The sequence below is a fragment of the Lynx rufus genome, unplaced genomic scaffold (genome assembly GCF_022079265.1).
Source record: "Lynx rufus isolate CCGP_SWC_20201006 ecotype Redwood Valley unplaced genomic scaffold, mLynRuf1.p SCAF_16, whole genome shotgun sequence".
Classification (NCBI taxonomy): Eukaryota; Metazoa; Chordata; class Mammalia; order Carnivora; family Felidae; genus Lynx; species Lynx rufus.
The window spans coordinates 27,009,847-27,027,830 of record NW_025814830.1 but is presented as its reverse complement, the minus strand read 5'-3'; the positions used below and the strand labels follow the sequence as shown (position 1 = coordinate 27,027,830).

The 17,984-nt window shown below is 35.6% G+C and overlaps 1 protein-coding gene across 6 annotated transcripts in view; it reads right to left on the bottom strand.

Annotated features, from left to right (window-relative positions):
• Nucleotides 1-17,984, bottom strand: part of CHD9 (chromodomain helicase DNA binding protein 9) — a 156,464-nt gene that overhangs the window by 85,969 nt on the left and 52,511 nt on the right. For all 6 annotated transcript variants that reach the window (XM_047078400.1, XM_047078402.1, XM_047078401.1 and 3 more), the window contains exons 3-7: nucleotides 9,044-9,155; nucleotides 5,234-5,380; nucleotides 4,220-4,288; nucleotides 4,086-4,141; nucleotides 3,084-3,201 (exon numbers count right to left, since the gene is read on the bottom strand). In XM_047078400.1, coding sequence (XP_046934356.1) covers nucleotides 3,084-3,201; nucleotides 4,086-4,141; nucleotides 4,220-4,288; nucleotides 5,234-5,380; nucleotides 9,044-9,155 — 502 coding nt within the window. The remainder of the gene's footprint in view (nucleotides 1-3,083; nucleotides 3,202-4,085; nucleotides 4,142-4,219; nucleotides 4,289-5,233; nucleotides 5,381-9,043; nucleotides 9,156-17,984) is intronic.

Here is a 17,984-nt window from a genome sequence, read left to right as displayed (position 1 = left end):
TGAGGACTCTCTGAGTGACCTCAAATTGCACTCATTTACTCTTCAACCTATGTGCGCTTCTTTCCTGCAGTTTCCTACTAGGCTAGTGATAACACAGCACTGCCCCCACCCCCTTATTCCCAGTTACACAAGTCAGACATGGAGAAGTCAGCTCAGATTCTTTCTCTTTTTTAATCTCCCACATCTAGTAAGTCATCAATTCTTGTAGATTCTGCCTTTAATGACAGCTCAGATTGGTTCCTCCTTCCTCATTCTCCCTGCTTCATCACTTCTTACGTGGACTCTGACAACCTCCTAACTAGTCCTCGACTACCTTCTTGCCTCCCTTTAATCCATTTTCACATTGACCCTAGGGTGATCTTTCTCAAATATAAATCTTACCCATGGCTCCCCTGCTTCAAATCCTTCAGTGACCCTCCCTTGTTTGGGGATCAGGCCCATATTGGTTTGTGTGGAATAAACAGGATCGTGCCTTTTCCTCCAGCCTCACCTCCTACTGCTTGGCACAGCTGTACCCCAGATTTCATGCTCCCAAAGTACAAAAACACAGCCTTTTCAAACTCCATGTTATGGCACACCTCCATGTTTTTATACTCGTTCTTCTCCCTTCTGAATGGATTGTTGTTCCTTCTCTTGTCTGCCTGGCTGTTTCCTACTCATTCCTCAACGCCTTACTTTCAATAGCCCTTCTCGACTATCTCTGCTGCCTGTCCTCCTCTGCTTAACCTTGAAATACTGTAGTGCTCCATGGTTCTGTCTTTAGTTCTCTTCACTGTCTCAAATCCTTCCTGAACAATGGTATCATCTCGGGATCTCTTGATAACAAAGACACTGCCCAACATCAGAATGGTAACGAGGTACTTTAAGACAATCTGCATAGTTCCAATTTATGTTGTACCTGAGTCAAGTGAGAAAAATTAGTCTTTGTGAAAAGTTAAAAGATTATTAAGTATTTCTAAAATCTTTAGCTCATTAGAAATTTCTGTATTAGAGTGAGGAGGTGAAAAACTTTTGACCTCCCAGCGTCCATAAACTGAGGAGGTCATTAGAATCATCAAATTTTTATTTTTTTTTTTATTTAAAAAAAATTTTTTTTTTTCAACGTTTATTTATTTTTGGGACAGAGAGAGACAGAGCATGAACGGGGGAGGGGCAGAGAGAGAGGGAGACACAGAATCAGAAACAGGCTTTGAGCCATCAGCCCAGATGCGGGGCTCGAACTCACGGACCGCGAGATCGTGACCTGGCTGAAGTCGGACGCTTAACCGACTGCGCCACCCAGGCGCCCCAGAATCATCAAATTTTTAAAGTCGATTTTATAATTAGAAAGGAAGTAAGAGTAACTTCATGGTGCAAAAATCTGCCGGATACCACCATAATCTAGTGATTAAAGTTACCACCACCAGTAATGGGGCAAATAGGTATTGTGCACTTCCTGATATGATTTATTGAGAAGGCTACAGTATCATTTCTGTGGTGGTCTTTTACTTTAATTCCAGTGGAGTCAATACACAGTTACATTAGTTTCAGGTGTACAATATAGCAATGTTCTTTTAACATGACTTGAATCCCGAGGAAGCATCAGACGCCACCAAATTTACCACCTATACTCTTTTTCTTCTTTTTTTTTTTTTTTTTTTTTGAGAGAGATAGCAAGCGAGCGAGCAAGGCGGGGAGAGGGGCAGAGGGAAGAAAAACAAGAATCCTAACTAAGCAGGCTCCACGCTCAGTGCAGAGTCCAATGCGGGGCTGGATCCCACAATCCTGGGATCATAACCTGGGCCGAAATCAAGATTCAGGTGTTTAACTGACTGAGCCACTCAGGCGCCATTACCTATACTCTTAAAAAGGTTCAAGTAATGAAAAACACAGAAAGACCAATTAAAAGACATATGACAACACAATTCAACATATGATGCTGGATTGGATTCTGGACCAGTTTAACAAACACGAAGACACATCTTTTGCTATAAAAATAGTGGAGCAGTTAGTGAAATATGAATAAGGTTTGCAGATGCGTTAATACGACATCAATGTTAATTATTATGTAACAGAATTCTTGAAAACTTAAATACTGATGTATTTGCAACTTGCTTTCAAATGGTTTAAGAAAAAAGGAATGTTCATGGGAGAGAGGCAGAGACTGAGGCAGAGGGAGAACGAATGTGAATGAAAAGCAAACATGGTAAAATGTTAACATTTAGGGAATCGTGTTAAAATATATGTGGGAAAATAAAATGTACAGCATAGGGAATAGAGTCAATGGTGCTGGGATTGCTGTATGGTGACAGATGGCAGTTACACTTGTGGTGAGCACAGTGTAACATACAGACTAGTGGAATCACTATGTTGTACACCTGAAAGTAATATAACATTGTATGTCAACTATACTTCAAGTATAAAGATAGATATAGATACAGATATATATGCATGTGAATTCATTGTACTATTTTTACAACTTAAGATTTTCAAAATAGAAACTCTAAAAAAATCTTCAAATTAAAAAGTTAAAAAAAATTTAGATGAATCTAAAACTGCTCTAAAATAAGCCCATTAAAAGAAGAAAGAAAAAAAATTTAGAGCAGAAAAGGCCATCAACTAATAGGTGAGACCGTTCAAGTGAATTATTCCTATGATGTTTTTGTTCATACACACACCACCTGGCATAGAAAATATGCAACATATTTCGTGTACTGAAAAATCTTAAATTTCCATTTATTTGCTACATTACCATTTCCATTACTTGAATAACTCTGCTGATAAAATTCTTTGAGACATTAACCCACTCATATTCAACTCTTAAGTACTGAAATACATGTGACTTTAAAAATACAAGAAAAAACTAAAAATAAAATAAAAATAGAAGAGTTATCTGCCACTCTGAATTATCAGTGCTCCTGCTGCAGCTAGTTTCCAAGATAAATTTGGGGAGAGAAAATTACTATATGAAGATGGCATTTGTATTCAAATATCAAACTTGGAAGCCTAAGAATTAAAATGAATAAGACTTAAATTGTTGATAAATAACACTAAATGTGTACAGAGTTCAACACATAATAGTTTCATTTATTTCCTTTTCTTACGTCTGCAAAAAAATGTGCTCTTTGTGCTTGTCTCAGTTTGAATCGTTTGATTTTCTGCTGGATCCTTTTATCTTTCAAAAGCTGCTGTTCTGTGGCCCACTCACAGTGAAGATAGGAGCTAAAATGTTTATAAGAGCAATATATTAGAATGACAGAGAAAACCATGTTTTGTTTTGTTTTTTTAGATTTATTTTTAATCATAGCATCCAGTACAAAATATTCAACTTTATGAATAGGTAGCTCATCATGTCATTTAATGCCAACAGACTCCGTACAATTTCTAAAATAAAGCCACTGTGATCATTATATCCTAAGGAGACTGTGGTATAAACACGTGCAATTTGCCACACAAGACAGAATGGTAAACCAAGTCATCAGGGCAACGAGATGTGATTTATCAGTTACTTCTTCACTGTATTAGTTTTGTTATGATCAGAAAGCTAACTTATTTCAAAACCAATGTAATTTTATTTAAAACACTTTCTGTCACATAAGTATAGGAAAAAGTGGAATAAAATCTGAAAAGTTCAACAACATAACAAGTAACGTCTATAATTTGTAAAAGAATATTTTATTCTTTCATTTTGATGTTAATAATTAGTGTTTTCTGGAAGAAAATCCCCTTAAACTTTTTTTTTTTAATGTTTATTTGTTTTTGAGAGAGAGACACAGTGAGAGGGGAGGGGCAGAGACAGAGGGAGACACAGAATCCGAAGCAGGCTCCAGGCTCCGAGCTGTCAGGCCAGAGCCTGACATGTGTCTTGAACTCACGAACCGTGAGATCATGACCTGAGCCGAAGTTGGACGCCTAACCGACTGAGCCACCCAGGTGTCCCCAAATTCCCTTAAATTTTAACATAAACGGTTTGCAGCCTTTTAAGTTCATGCATTAATTAAACACTTTAAAATGCAGATAAAATAAAAAGAATAATTTAACTTATTTAAATGTTAATTTATATTTAAATCAGTATTTTCAATTATTTTTCTATCTCAGATACTTACTAATTCTTGTATTTTACAAAAAATTCTTCTGTATCAATCATCACTCCAGGTGACACCTAAGGAAATAAAATCAACACTTAGGAGTGTAACACTCAGGCCACGTAAAGTGTGCAACATAACATGAGATTACTTACTTCCTTTTTTGTAATTCTAGAAGACAGGATTTTATCCACGATTGCGGCATCTTCTTCACTTGGATTCTCCTATGGGAGGGAAGAAAGAAAATACGGCGTCACATTTTAAAAACTCCTTTAGTTGCTACTTTGTAGGTTTACGAACACACTAAAATTCAGCGGATGTTTATTGAGCATGCGTGCCGGGCGTGGTGTTAAATGTTAGGAATACAAAAATGGAAAAACATCACTGTTGTTACTGTCCTGGTCAGCACCTGCATCTTCATCACCGGACACGTACTGTGCTTAATGGGCTCAGCATGATCATCAGCACTTCATGTATATATTAACTCATTTAACCCTCACAAGTACACAACAAGGTAGGTACCATTATTGTCTCCACTGTACCAATTAGGAAGCTCAAGCACAGAGAACATAAGTGCTTGCCCAAGGTGTCAGATCACTCAGTTGGCAGGTGAGTGGCTGGGCCACAATCCAGACAAGGAAGGTGACAAGAACGCACAGAGAGGAAGACGCACACTCAGAGATATAGAGCGTGCACCCATATTCATAAGGCCAGAGGAGTCAGTGCTTGTGAAGAAGTGGCCTCCCTCCCATCCCCCCCCACCAAAAAAAAAATCCACACAAAGGGCTCTGTGCACTGGGCTAAAAACACATCATTCTATTCTGTAAGACTTGGGGAGCTATTAGAGGAGGTTTCAGTAGAAAAGTACTATGATCAGGACTATAATTCAGAAATATTCTGCAAAAAGGATAGCATTTGGAGGAGTTTCAGAAATACATATGTAAGGGGTGAAAAACAAGGTGATAAACTGTATGAAGAAGCAAAGGAAGAAAACAGAAAGGATGAATCTCTAGGTTTCTGATCTGAATAATTAATGGTTCCTTTAACTACAATATGGAATCCAGGAGGAAAAGTTGGAGCAGATTTTAGGAGGAAAGATAATGAGAGTATTTTAAAGAATGTATGTTGACTTCAAATGATTTGTACTTATAATCCCAGATCTGTCTTACCACAAATAACTGTAAAGGCTGTTCACCAGGTAAAGGAGCTGAATTCTTTTTTATTTTCATAGAACCTTTGAGCTCTTCTTCAGATTGTTTCCCTTCTGCATCTTCCGCATATTTTTTTCTTTTAATTTGACGATTTGATCTTCTTTTCTGTAATGAACCATAAGGATCATATTTATATGACAGATTTTAAAGGAAAGACTTTAAAAATAATTACTCCTAGTGTGGCAATTTTGTACATTAAATTTTTGAAATTGTCTTCAACATCCATCTTTTCTCATTTTTCCTTTTAATTAAAGGAAGATTATAATTTTCCCTTTGCCACAGGCTCAGAATCTTGTTCTACTTCCTAACGTTTCAAATAACAAAGAATAGTCATCCCATTATTACTTTTCTTTAGAAATTATTACAATTAAAAAAGATTTATTTAACCACTTCACACCTTGGGCAAAACATATTTTATTAGTAATACCTTTATTACCTGTCTTTAGAAACTATTGTTGAGAAGAGTAAAGACATGTTTTATTTAGCTATTTCACACTTTGGGCAACACATACTTTAAACTGTTAATACTTTTGCAGTTTTTGCTTCAAACCTAAAAAGTGCATCAGATGTATACTGGTTAAATAATTAATCGGGGACATAAAACTAGAACAAGATATTAAGTAATTGTTACCACAAAACCCACGAACTTCTGTTTAAAACAGAATGAAATAATGTAAAATATTTTAAAAGAGATACACAAAATAATCAAGTAAATCTACCAAATAATTTAATGTGTATGAAAGAGGAACCTGTTTTTTACTGACTTTACTAGCTTCCCTTAAAAAATAAAAAACACTATCAAAAGCAGAAGTAAGCCTTTTGAAAAGTATTACATTTTAAAGTAATCTAAGTGATTTAAAATCAGGTATAATACACATGGCTTTACTTACCTCCCTACATATCTAATATTTGATCTTCCCCACTATAAAATCAAAATCTCAAATTGGCTTGAAAATTTCAAAGAACCTAGGTTTGCTTTTTTTTCCCACATCCCTAAAATCTCATGGGTGGAAGCATCTCAGCCAACTTTTCTATTGCTCAATATTTGGTAAATCTACCCCTTCTTCCTTCCTTTTTCTATGCCATTTTATATATTTAGTAACTCCCATGACATCCCCCCACATTATAACTAGCAAAATGACCTATGCATTCTCCTTTCGGTTTCCGCGAATATCCTCAATTTGGTAGGCCTTTCATATTTCCATAGCCATTACAAAAATGCCTCAATCAGTGCAGCAGGCTGAGGGCAAACTGCATTCAAAAAATTGCAGTGGCCTTTTACATGCCTCTGCCTCTTTCTCGAGTTGTGGAATACTGAGAGAAAGAAAGGTACTAATATGGTGAGTTAGGTTAGCCAAATACAGTAGATAACCTCATGACTCATGTAGGATGGGTCACCATCTCTTGGCCATGAAGACATACACATTTTCAAAACTCAAGGTAACACTGTTGTTAATATGGGAGACAGGAAGGTGGCATATAAAAGTTGTAATAAAAGGAACTTCTAGAAACCCAAATTTTCCCACATCTTATTTTGAAAAAAAAATTACTATTACTTGAGGGAAAAATTCTATGGATCTCTAACCTAACACTAGGCTGAAGGAATATTTAGAGTTCTACTACAGGCATCATATAGCTCTGAATACTCAAGAATAGCTTAAATTAATAAACCAACAGTGACATTTATTATTCTAACAATAACATGTATTACCAATGTTATGTCTCATTGGGCACAAATCTTCTAGGTAGTGAAGTTTAAGAGTAATTCGATATACTTTTACAAGATTCCATTTGATGTTTTCAGCATTAAAGTTTCCTTTCTGGTCACTTAGGTATCTATTAGTACTTTGAAATGCCTCATTTAGGTCTTTCGTAAATTGTAAATGAGTGGCCTGAAAGAATCCTTTGCACTAACAAAAGTGCACATTTAGATAATTCTTCACGAGATAACATGAGAGCCACGTATCGTAACTGCATACTCCTCCTATGAAGACTTTATCAATCTAAAAGATGAGTTAAAAAGTGTGAGTTATGTGATTATTGCTGGAATATTATAAGATTATTATAGATACTATAAGATTATAGCTGGAATCATTACAGTGGAATAAATTATATTCGACTAGAGAACACAGCTACACATCAGGCCAAGCCAAATGAGGTGCCACTCTCAACAAATTATCTTTCTCTGTCATGTAATATCTCTACTACTTTAAAAATACAAAAACTAATTTGGTGTGCATATTTTTGGCTAACGTGCTTTTGTCTGGCTTTATTTCTCTATAGTGTTTTGAAAGCACAATTTAAAATGGTGACAAATTCTTTTTTTGAATATTTTTCTAGGTTTTTCTTCTTAGAGGCTTCAAAAGATCAAACTACAACACTTTACATAAGAGGTAAGAAACAGGCTTTTAAACAACTAACACATCATTCCGATAACACATCACTTGTGTCCTATAATAATCCTAACGTAATGTACTGTATGCGCTTTTAAAAATATTAAGTCTGCAAACATAGTCAGACTACTGAAGTACTCTATATGAAGATTAAGGGTAAAAGAATTAAATGTCACATTTAGATTTTTATTCCACCTGACTCTAAACCTAAAACTTAAAATAGGTTTCACGCCTTCAAATCTTGACAGTCCATTGTAAGTGAAAGCTACATGGCTCTTTCCATCATTCATATAATGGAACACTTAAATATATCAATAATATAGATTTATTATCATTTATCAGAAAATATTTCTTTCCTTCCCCATTTATATTTTTGCGTTAACGCAATGCAGCAACCTACAGCGAAAAGCACGGAAGAAATGCACATGTTAACCTATTCTACCATTTCGTTGTTTGGTAATAACAATAGTGGAAAAATGGCCAGCAGTATCCTAGCAAAAATTCAACTGAATTTTCTCATGTTGAATAAGTTAACTGTAAGTTTGCCTAGGTTAAGGATAACATGTGAAGAAAAAGCCAGGCCATATAATATCAGGAGCTTCAGTCACTGCCCTTACCTCAACTCTTGCAGCAGCCCAGGAGCCTTGAGCCACTACTCTCCCATTGGATAAGAAGCTGCATAAGGAAGAAGAAAGGCCATTCAGGGGCTTTCTGGCCCCATAATTCAACAACTGCCACCACCCATACGGCCTAGAGTTGTACTTTAATTATTAGAGAGCAGAGGGTGGCCTGAATTATTATGACCTTCACTACATATAGACTTTTTAACTTCACAAGGTTATTTTGAATATCCACCTATTCAAAAAAAAAAAAAAAAAAGGCAAAATGCACAGTATTCTTGTCCACATTAGGGGATTTTTAATAAAACTGGTTATCTTTTCTTTGACAGAAGCAGACCAACGGAATTATCTCTAGGAACGATTCAATCCACTTGCTCTATCATTCTATGTGATTCTAAAAATCAATATCTCCATCATTAAGTTCATTCAAAAGCACTCCATAAGTACAGGATAATATCACTAGATATTTCTCCATACTAAAAGCCATCAGGGACTTTGGACTGTTACTTAACCTCTCTGGGCTTTGGTTTCATTATCTGAAAAATGAAGGGTTTAGAGAGGATATGTAGGTTCCCTCCCAGATCTAACATTCTATAGCAATACTGCTAGAAGCACATTTTGCTGTCTTAAAGTTCTACCATGTAATACAATGTAGTTTTACTACTAAACTAAAGTATAAATAACCATAAAGCAGTTTTATGCTATCTAAATAATTCTACCAGTGCTTCATTTCTCAGAAAAAATGTAATACTCACTTGAGGGTCTTCCTCTTTGAGTGTGTGCCGTGGCATCTGCTCTGTATCAGATATTTCATCTGAAGACTCATTCTTTCTTTTTTGTTTCTTACCCAACGTAATAATGAGTTTGCTGTTTCAAGAGGAAAGGAACCAACAGTAAGAACTCTTTTGCCTTTTTCTATTTTTGGTCATATTAAGATTGGCATGATAAACTTTTTTCCATTTTGTATCACATGAATGTTCAACCAAAGATAACTATCATGAAATCCATAATGACATTTTCAAGACAAGAACTGTATTCTAATGGAACAAACACAAACCAATATTACAGTTAACGTACTTCTAGGCATAGAAAGGCAGCCAAGTTTTAGCACTTGTTTCTCAGGCTCAAAATCATTTTTCATGGGAAAAATGTCAGGTGATAGAACTGTAGTTAATAATTAAAATAATCCATTTATTATCTTGTAGATTTGGAATGAGGGTTTTTTTCCCCCTTCTACCTCTTACTAAATTAAAACTCCTCACTTCTCCCCTACTTATTAAAACACTTTAACAATGAATTGTTCTTTCATTATTTCATTTATGTTAAGGTGTATCTTAGCTGTACTGTATGTTCCTAAAAAGTTAAAAACTCTTCTTTTATATTTCCACAGTTTGCCTGTCTCTCTCATATATATGTGTACATGTGTATATTAATATTTATACACACCCATTAAATACAAATGTTTAAAATGAAAATGTGTTTTCAACTTTTTTTCTTGATCAGAGGTATAGAAATTATAGAGCTCCCACATTTCCTTATTTTGGGTTCAACAGATAAGGGGGCATGATTTTAAAGCACCATACTAACCACAAATCATGCTAATTGCTTATCAGGGAAATTCTATTTTAGATATCCATATTTCAAACAGAGAAAACTTCCCAAAATATTTTGAAGTGTGATATATCAGAAACGGAATTTTCTTCAACAATTATTTACTAACGTGGGGCAACTTGGAGGTTAAAAGCACACACTTTGAAATCATAGCATCAAAAATTTTAAAACTGATTCCACCACTTACCTATCTGTAAGACACCTGGCAAATTACCTGATCTCTTTTAGCCTTAGTTTCCTTGCCTGGAAAATAGAGATATTCTAATAGCTACCTCTAACTGTTGTTGAGTATTAAGTGGGATAATGCATATGAGCTCTTGGCAAAGTCCTGATACAGTAATTTCTGAACTAACCTCTAATTATTATATGCCAGGTGCTCCTAGGTTCTAGGATTTGAAGATAAAGTGGACACAGTCCCCAACATTAAAGTGTCACTGTTAGAATATGAACACAGTTAAAAGGCAAAAGTGGAAGTTAGTGCCAGATGTAATGTGAACACCAAAGAAGAGGTGCTTATGTCTACTGAAGAATAAAGGAGGTATAGAGAAAAGGTAAAGTTTGAGATAGGAAACTAATGATAAAAGGGGGTTTAATTGCTAGTGAAAGAAAGGGGAAGGTACATTCCAAGTAGGGGGTGATATTACAGAAGAATGAGAGAAATGTGCAGAGATAAGGGTGTGTCAGAAATACACAAAGTACTGGGGCACCTGGCTGGCTTAGCTGGGTAAGCATGGACTCTTGATTTTGGCTCAGGTCATGATCTCACGTCCTTGAGTTCAAGCCCTGGTGTCTGCTGTCAGCACGGAGCCCACTTTGGATCCTCTGTCCCCCTCTCTCTCTACCCCTTCCCCGCTCGCACTCTCTCTCAAAAATAAAATAAACGCTTAAAAAAAAAGAAGAAATATACAAAGTAGTGCAGGAGGAGGAAATGGAGAGATGGTCATCTAGACAGAGTGAACAGAAGATCCTTGTATGACATGTAAGGAGTTAATATTTTAGTTTAAGGGTAGATTTTAAGCTCCACAGGGTGGGAATTGAAACAATCTAAATCTGTCTTGTTCACCACTGACAACAAATGGCTCTGAGATACTCTGAATAAATGAAAACAACCAAATAATAAAGCAATTGGGAGATATGAGAATTTTACACCAATAAGTTCTAGGGATTTAATAATATAGCATGGTGATGCTAGTTAAATACAATACTGTGTTGTCTATTTGAAAACTGCTAAGAGAGTGAATCTTAAAAGTTCTCATCGTGAGGAAAAAAACTGTCACTAGTGAGGGGATGGGTATTAGCTACACTTAATTGTGGTAACAGTTTTGTAATGTGTACATATGTCAAATCATTATGTTGTACACCTTAAACGAATATAATGCTATATGTCAATTATCTCAATAAAATTGGTGGCAAAAGGAATTTCCAACAAGAGAGCAATGCAACTCAAAGAAGTAAAATGCAAGGCAGGGAAAGGAGCAATCAGGCAAATGACAACTCAAGCGAGAGATGGCAAGAGCAACGGGGTCAATGACTGGCTGCCCAGATGTGAGGCAAGAAAATTCTAGGAAGAGTTATTCCCAGATTACTCTTGTATTGTACTGCATGATTACCACCTTCAACAGGAGAAGGATGACTCTGACTTGGTATGTCACCTGCACTCTTCTGACGACGTGAAGAAAGCAGACAAGAGGTACAAACACAGCTTATGTTGGAAGCAGGAAATCAGAGAAAGTCCAAAAAGATATTCTGGAACAGTAAGAAGGAACTAGCCGTGTTTGTACTTCATTCCTTCTCACTACTTTCACTGGTCATGTGTTCCCCTGTCTGGTGCCGTTTCCTTATGTTGGTTTACCTCCTAAAATACAACTCTCCCTTGAGGTCATGTCTACGATTAGATACCACATGATCCTGTTCTTCCTCCCTCTCATCCACACTTCCTAAAAAAGTTGTCTACACGGTCGGTTTCATTTTCAGTCCTCAACCGGCCATTATCTGAACTCTTGGAACTACTTTTCATTTTCAAAGCTTCCACTTATCTAGCAGAGGCAGCCTCTGCTGACTTTTGCACGCATTCTCTCATTTGATGTTCGTATGATTCCAAGAGGCAAATACCAGCATTTTATAAAAGGAAATGGAGGCTTAGCGAAGTTAAAGAACTTGTTCCAAGTCTCACCTATAGTAAGAATAGAGATAAACATTAAGTAGGCCTCATTCCAAAGCTTGAACTCCTAATGTCTGAGGCCACAAAGGACCTGTGTAATGCCAAACCCCAAAGGGAATTTTTAACGCTTTACTACCAACGCATAACGAATCAGTTTTTCCTTTTCTGTACCCTTGGCCATGGGACACAATACTCTCCTGGTTCTTGCTAAACTTCCTTGGCTCCTCTTCCTCCATCTATTCTTAGTATTGGTAGTTTTCAGCATGATTCAGTCCTCGACAACCCTTTTCTATCCATCCTGTAAACTTTGTTGTTTCTCAAATTAGGGTCTCCAGCCTTCTTTTCTATCGGCAGTCCCTCAGAGATGAAATCTATTCATAAAACCAGCTGTTACTTAGACATGTCCACATGGATATCCCACTGATATCACAATCTCAAAATGCTCCAAATGCAACCTCTTTCTCCAAACCTAATAGTCTACTAATACTAAAGTTAAGTTCAGAAAAGCACACACATCAAAAGAGAACAGCTTCATGAATTTTCTCAAATGAACACAAATGTGTAACCAGCTTCTAGATCAAGAAACAAGACATTATTGGGGCACCTGGGTGGCTCAGTCAGTTGTGTCCAACTTTGGCTCAGGTCATGATCTCACAGTTTGTGGATTTGGGCCCCGTGTTGGGGTCTGTGCTGACAGTGTGGAGCCTGGAGCTGGCTTCGGATTCGGATTCTGTGTCTCCCTCTCTCTGTCCCTCCTCCACTCATTCTCATTCTCATTCTCATTCTCATTCTCTCTCTCTCTCTCTCTCCCTCTCAAAAATGAATAAACATTAGGGGCGCCTGGGTGGCTCAGTCAGTTAAACATCTGACTACAGCTCAGGTCATGATCTCCTGGTTCGTGAGTTCGAGCCCCCATCAGGCTCCGGGCCGTGGAGCCTGCTTTGGATTCTGTGTCTCCCTCTCTCTATGCCCCTCCCCCGCTCACAGGCTGTCTCTCTTAAAAATAAACAAACATTAAAAAAAAAAAAAAAGAAACAAGACATCATTAGTTTCCCAGAAGTCTCCTCTAGTGCCTCCTCGTCCAGTAAAAATCTCCTCCAAAGGGTGAGCATGATGTTCTTTGTGGTTACACAATACAACCTAAGGCATTTGGGCAGCCCATCTTCAGTGGCAAGGTCAGGGATAACTCTAAGTAAAATCAGGTAGCAGAAATATATGTTTGATGCACTCCCCCATTTGCTATCCATCTCCAAACCTAAATGCATATTTCAGACTAGTTTGTAGATGAGACCAAAACTAGTAAAAAGGACACTTTAGCTACTTAAATAACAATTTCCTATGAAATGCAAACTAAGGCCTGTTAATACCCTTCAATATATTGCATAAAAAGGTATTTTCTCAATGTTGGGTAAGCTAACCGAATTATGTGAAATGCATCTTCTGATACAGGTTGCTTAAAAACTAAAATCTATAAGGTTGCTTAAAAACCCATATCCCAAAAGTAAAAAATTCAATGAAATCAAAAGCAGAGATTCTTAAATATTTTGTATTTATGAATTACTATGAAGAGGTTACACTGTTCCTTTGTGGCGGTGTAACGTAATGAAATGAAATCTCTCTCAGGACAGTGTACCAGGCTGCTTAAACATTAGTTTATAGATAAGTATTGCCTAAATCTCTAGAAAAGAAATACTAATAAGTGCCACCAGATCAACTTTAGACATCCACCCTTTTTGGCTGAGAAGGGTAAGTCAGATAAAAATATTTTCCATAATAACTTAGATAAGCCTTCATTATATTAATTATTTGAAAAATGTTCTTAAAAATTTTTTTTTAACATCTATTCATTTTTGAGAGACACAGAGGGACTGTGAGTGGGGGAGGGGCAGAGAGAGAGGGAGACACAGAATCCAAAGCAGGCTCCAGGCTCCGAGCTCTCAGCACAGAGCATGACATAGGGCTCGAACCCCGAACCGTGAGATCATAACCTGAGCTGAAGTTGGACACTTAACCACCTGAGCCACTCAGGTGCCCCTACTTGAAACATATTCTTCAAAACAAAACAGTGCCTTTTAAATTTTATTTTCTGTACATTCTGTATTTTCTTCCAATGTTGTTCTATAGGCCTGGTACAGGTATCTTTTTCCACGAACTCATTAACCATTCTTAATCCAGGCAAAACTCTTTTTTAAATCCTAACTTTGTAAGAGATATTTCAAATATAGTAGTTTTCCACATAAACCTTTCAAAGTTCTAAATATCTACACGTGACCTTTCTGTTCAAAAACAGTACATTTCCATGGTAGGAGACAAGTTGATTCTAAAACATTAAGTCATGCTTGACTGACATATTTCTGAGTAAAATATAGATATATTTTAAGATTTAAAAACTAGGGTTACTTACACAGAACACTGATTCTTGGAAACAATGAAGACATATTGGTTTATTATAAAGTTCTAAAACAGTTATATAGGTGACACTACAAAGGGGAACAAAAATTAGGTTGGTATTGATGAGTAATTCCTAAATGTGTGAGGCAGCCTTCATTGGAAGGCTGTCTGTTAAAAATAAAGACTCCTAATCAGAAAACCTCAGACAAACCCGAACGGAGAGACATTCTACAAAATCACTGGCTAGTAAGCTTTACAACCAAAAACACCATAAAAGACAAAGGCTGAGGACTGTCCTGAATTGGAGGTGGTGTAAGGGGGGATGACAACACAGTGAAATGTAGATTCCTGGCTAAAAAAATGGAACAACTGACAAAATTTACATGAGATCTCTAAGTTAACAGAATCGTGTCAGTGTGTGTGTGTGTGTGTGTGTGTGTGTGTGTTTTCTTTGACAACAGTGCTTTGGTTATATAAATGTTAACCTTTGAGGAAGCTGGGTGAAGAGTCTAAAGGAACTCTGACCATTTCTGCAAGTCTGAGATTAGTTCAAAATAAAAAGTTAAAAAAAAAAATGACTGATTTGTTGGTCCCAACCCTATGATTCTGATCTAGTAAAGTGGGACTCCAATCGGACTTCTAAAAAATTCCTGAAGAGATTCTGATGTTCCACTAGGTTTGGGAACCACTGGTTCAGAGTTATTGTCATTGAAAACTCTATGAACAAGTATTCAGGATAATAAAACTATTTTATATTCATAGAGCACTTAAAATACCAAAGTGCTTTTGCCTACAATATCTCAGTTGATCCTGAGAAAAATTCTGACATAGATAAGGTACTGGTCTATGATACTAATAGGGAAACTTCAGCACCAGAAGGTGAAATAAACTGCCCAAGTCGTAAGTTCAGTAAAAGACAATAAAGGTCTCTTTATTCCTGGTCTACTTTTTAAGAACACATCTTACTGATTTTAAAATAAAATGACATTACACTTCAACCAGTCAATAGATACTTAATATCAATAAATATACATACATAGTTTAATGGATACAGAGAAATATGAAACTATTACTGTCATTTTGTAATTATGGTTAAAATTTATCTGATTTTCAAACAACCAGAAATCTCTACTGCATGTATAATAACAAATGATTCCCATAAATATTATGTGAGGGAAATCAGATGATCCAAAAGTAGAAAAAATAAAATCAGACAAGTAAAATACCCAATCATGGATCAGAGTCTACTGTGTGAATTCTAAAATAAGATTTCATTCTAAATGAAACTAAAATTTCATTATAGACACATTCTTCAAATAAACTGACAGTTTGCTATTCTTAGAAATATCACCAAAGTAAAGTGCCAAATACAGAATATATTAATAATAAAGGCTTTTCACAAGCTTTTTTTAAAATTTTTCATTAAAGGAATCTGTTATCAATGTTAGCAAATTGCAGCAACAGATATTCAGGCAAGTGAAAGAACTAAATATCAAAACATTGCTTGTTTCAGACAGCAAAGGGCAATTTCAAACTAAGTATAAATTTGAAATGTTAATTCATTTGATAAGTATAGGCACTACAAAACCTCAGTGTTTATACTTGACATCTATATTTGATTTTCAGATGTAATTTATGCACTCATCTGAATCCTGCCCACATGTTTATTAGTAGAGGCTGGTAACAAGTTGCATTCTACACAGTGTCAATCTGTAATTGCCCCCTGCTGATTCTCTCTTTGCAATAATTGGACAAACAATGAATCTTCCCCAATTAGTCCATTTGTTGTAATTAATGCATCCAATTCATCATAAGTAAAGGAAAGAAGCAAAAATACTATTTCACATTACAATGTTGAAAGGCAGTGTGGCTATTTTTAAAGTCATAAAATATAAACTTTTTTTTTAAGAAACACTTTTAATCTGGTGAAATTTCTCCAATTTAGGGTCAACGCAAGACTCCAGCTTAAACTCCTTTGGGAAAAGTAAGTTTTAAAAGGATTCTTTATTTTAGTTAATCCTTTAATTTGTGAAAGTAACATTGTATTGTATGCTCTTGGTAACTTGGGACTATAAAAGACTTCGTGTTTAAGGACAGAAAGGATTTTTTTTTTAATTGAATCCACTGAATTGTTTCATATACTTAGGATATAAGTATTAGCTAAGTATTAATCATAGTCCACATATGTACCAGCATAGTTTCTTATTCTTAAAAAATACTTTGCTTTTAAGAAAGAAAAGGCAGGCGCCTGGGTGGCTCAGTTGGTTAAGCATCGGACTCATGATTTTGGCTCATGTCATGAGCTCATGGTTCATGAGATGAAGCCCCCCATGTCCAGCTCTGCACTGACAGCATGGAGCCTGTTTGGAATTCTCTCTCTCTCTCTCTCTCTCTCTCTCTCTCTCTCTCTCTCTGACTCTCTCTCTCTCTCCTCCCCTCCCCCACTCACATGAACTCACTCACTCTGCCTCTCAAAATAAATAAACTTAAAAAAAAAGAAAATGGTGTTTATGCTAAAAAACATTGACAGAGTAGGAGCATTAAATCAAAAGCTTTACTTTAGTTGTTCTAAGATACATATTAACATCTATTGATTCCCACATCTAATACACTCCCACATATTAACATCTATTGAAATCGATTCATTTAATAATCAAATATATGCCATAGTTTTAACTTGCAATATTTTTTTTCTTTCTTACACATAAATTATTGGTGTGTCTTATTAATCAATGACATCTTAGATTCAATGAAACACATACAACACATTGTTTGGTAATAACAGACCTTAGTAAGGTCTTACATTTTACATAAAGGTATACTTCTTAAAAATGGAACTGTAAATCTTCATTAAATTCATGATAACAAATAATGTATACTGTATCAATTCTTTCTGCAGATGAATGTGTTTCAGATTTTCACTGAGTTTAAGTTTAGATCTAAAGAGTGAAATCAACAAAACATTTTACCTGCTTGGTGTTTAAAAACTATAGAATTTCTATAGGCTACTAATGGTATATGATTAATAATTAAAAATACATAATAAATGTACACCATACATTTTTCAAAGTTTCATATGCCTAGAAATAATTAATTAATACATTTATATTTTATCCAAACATATCAAATTGTTACTATTTTGAATAAATTCAATCAGGGTCTTGTCACTTTATTAATAACATGGACTATAAAGTGATAATTCTCAATTTCTGATGATTCATTGTATTTTTCCCTCCGATTTTGTTTGTTCATTTTTTCCTCTATATATTTTGTTATTTAGATATAAATATATCTCTATCGACATGCATATGGACAAACTCACATTTAGTTTTGTTTAAAAAACACATACATACATATATGTGTATATATATATGATATTAGGTAATTAATAAATGTTATTTTCCCTCTTCCTTCTTGGAATTTCAAACTATAGCAAAAAAGGGCACAATATAATTTCAAAATTTAATTATGTTCATTTTCCTTTATAACATGACATCCTTAATTTCTACTTGAATATTTAGATGTCTTCTGCT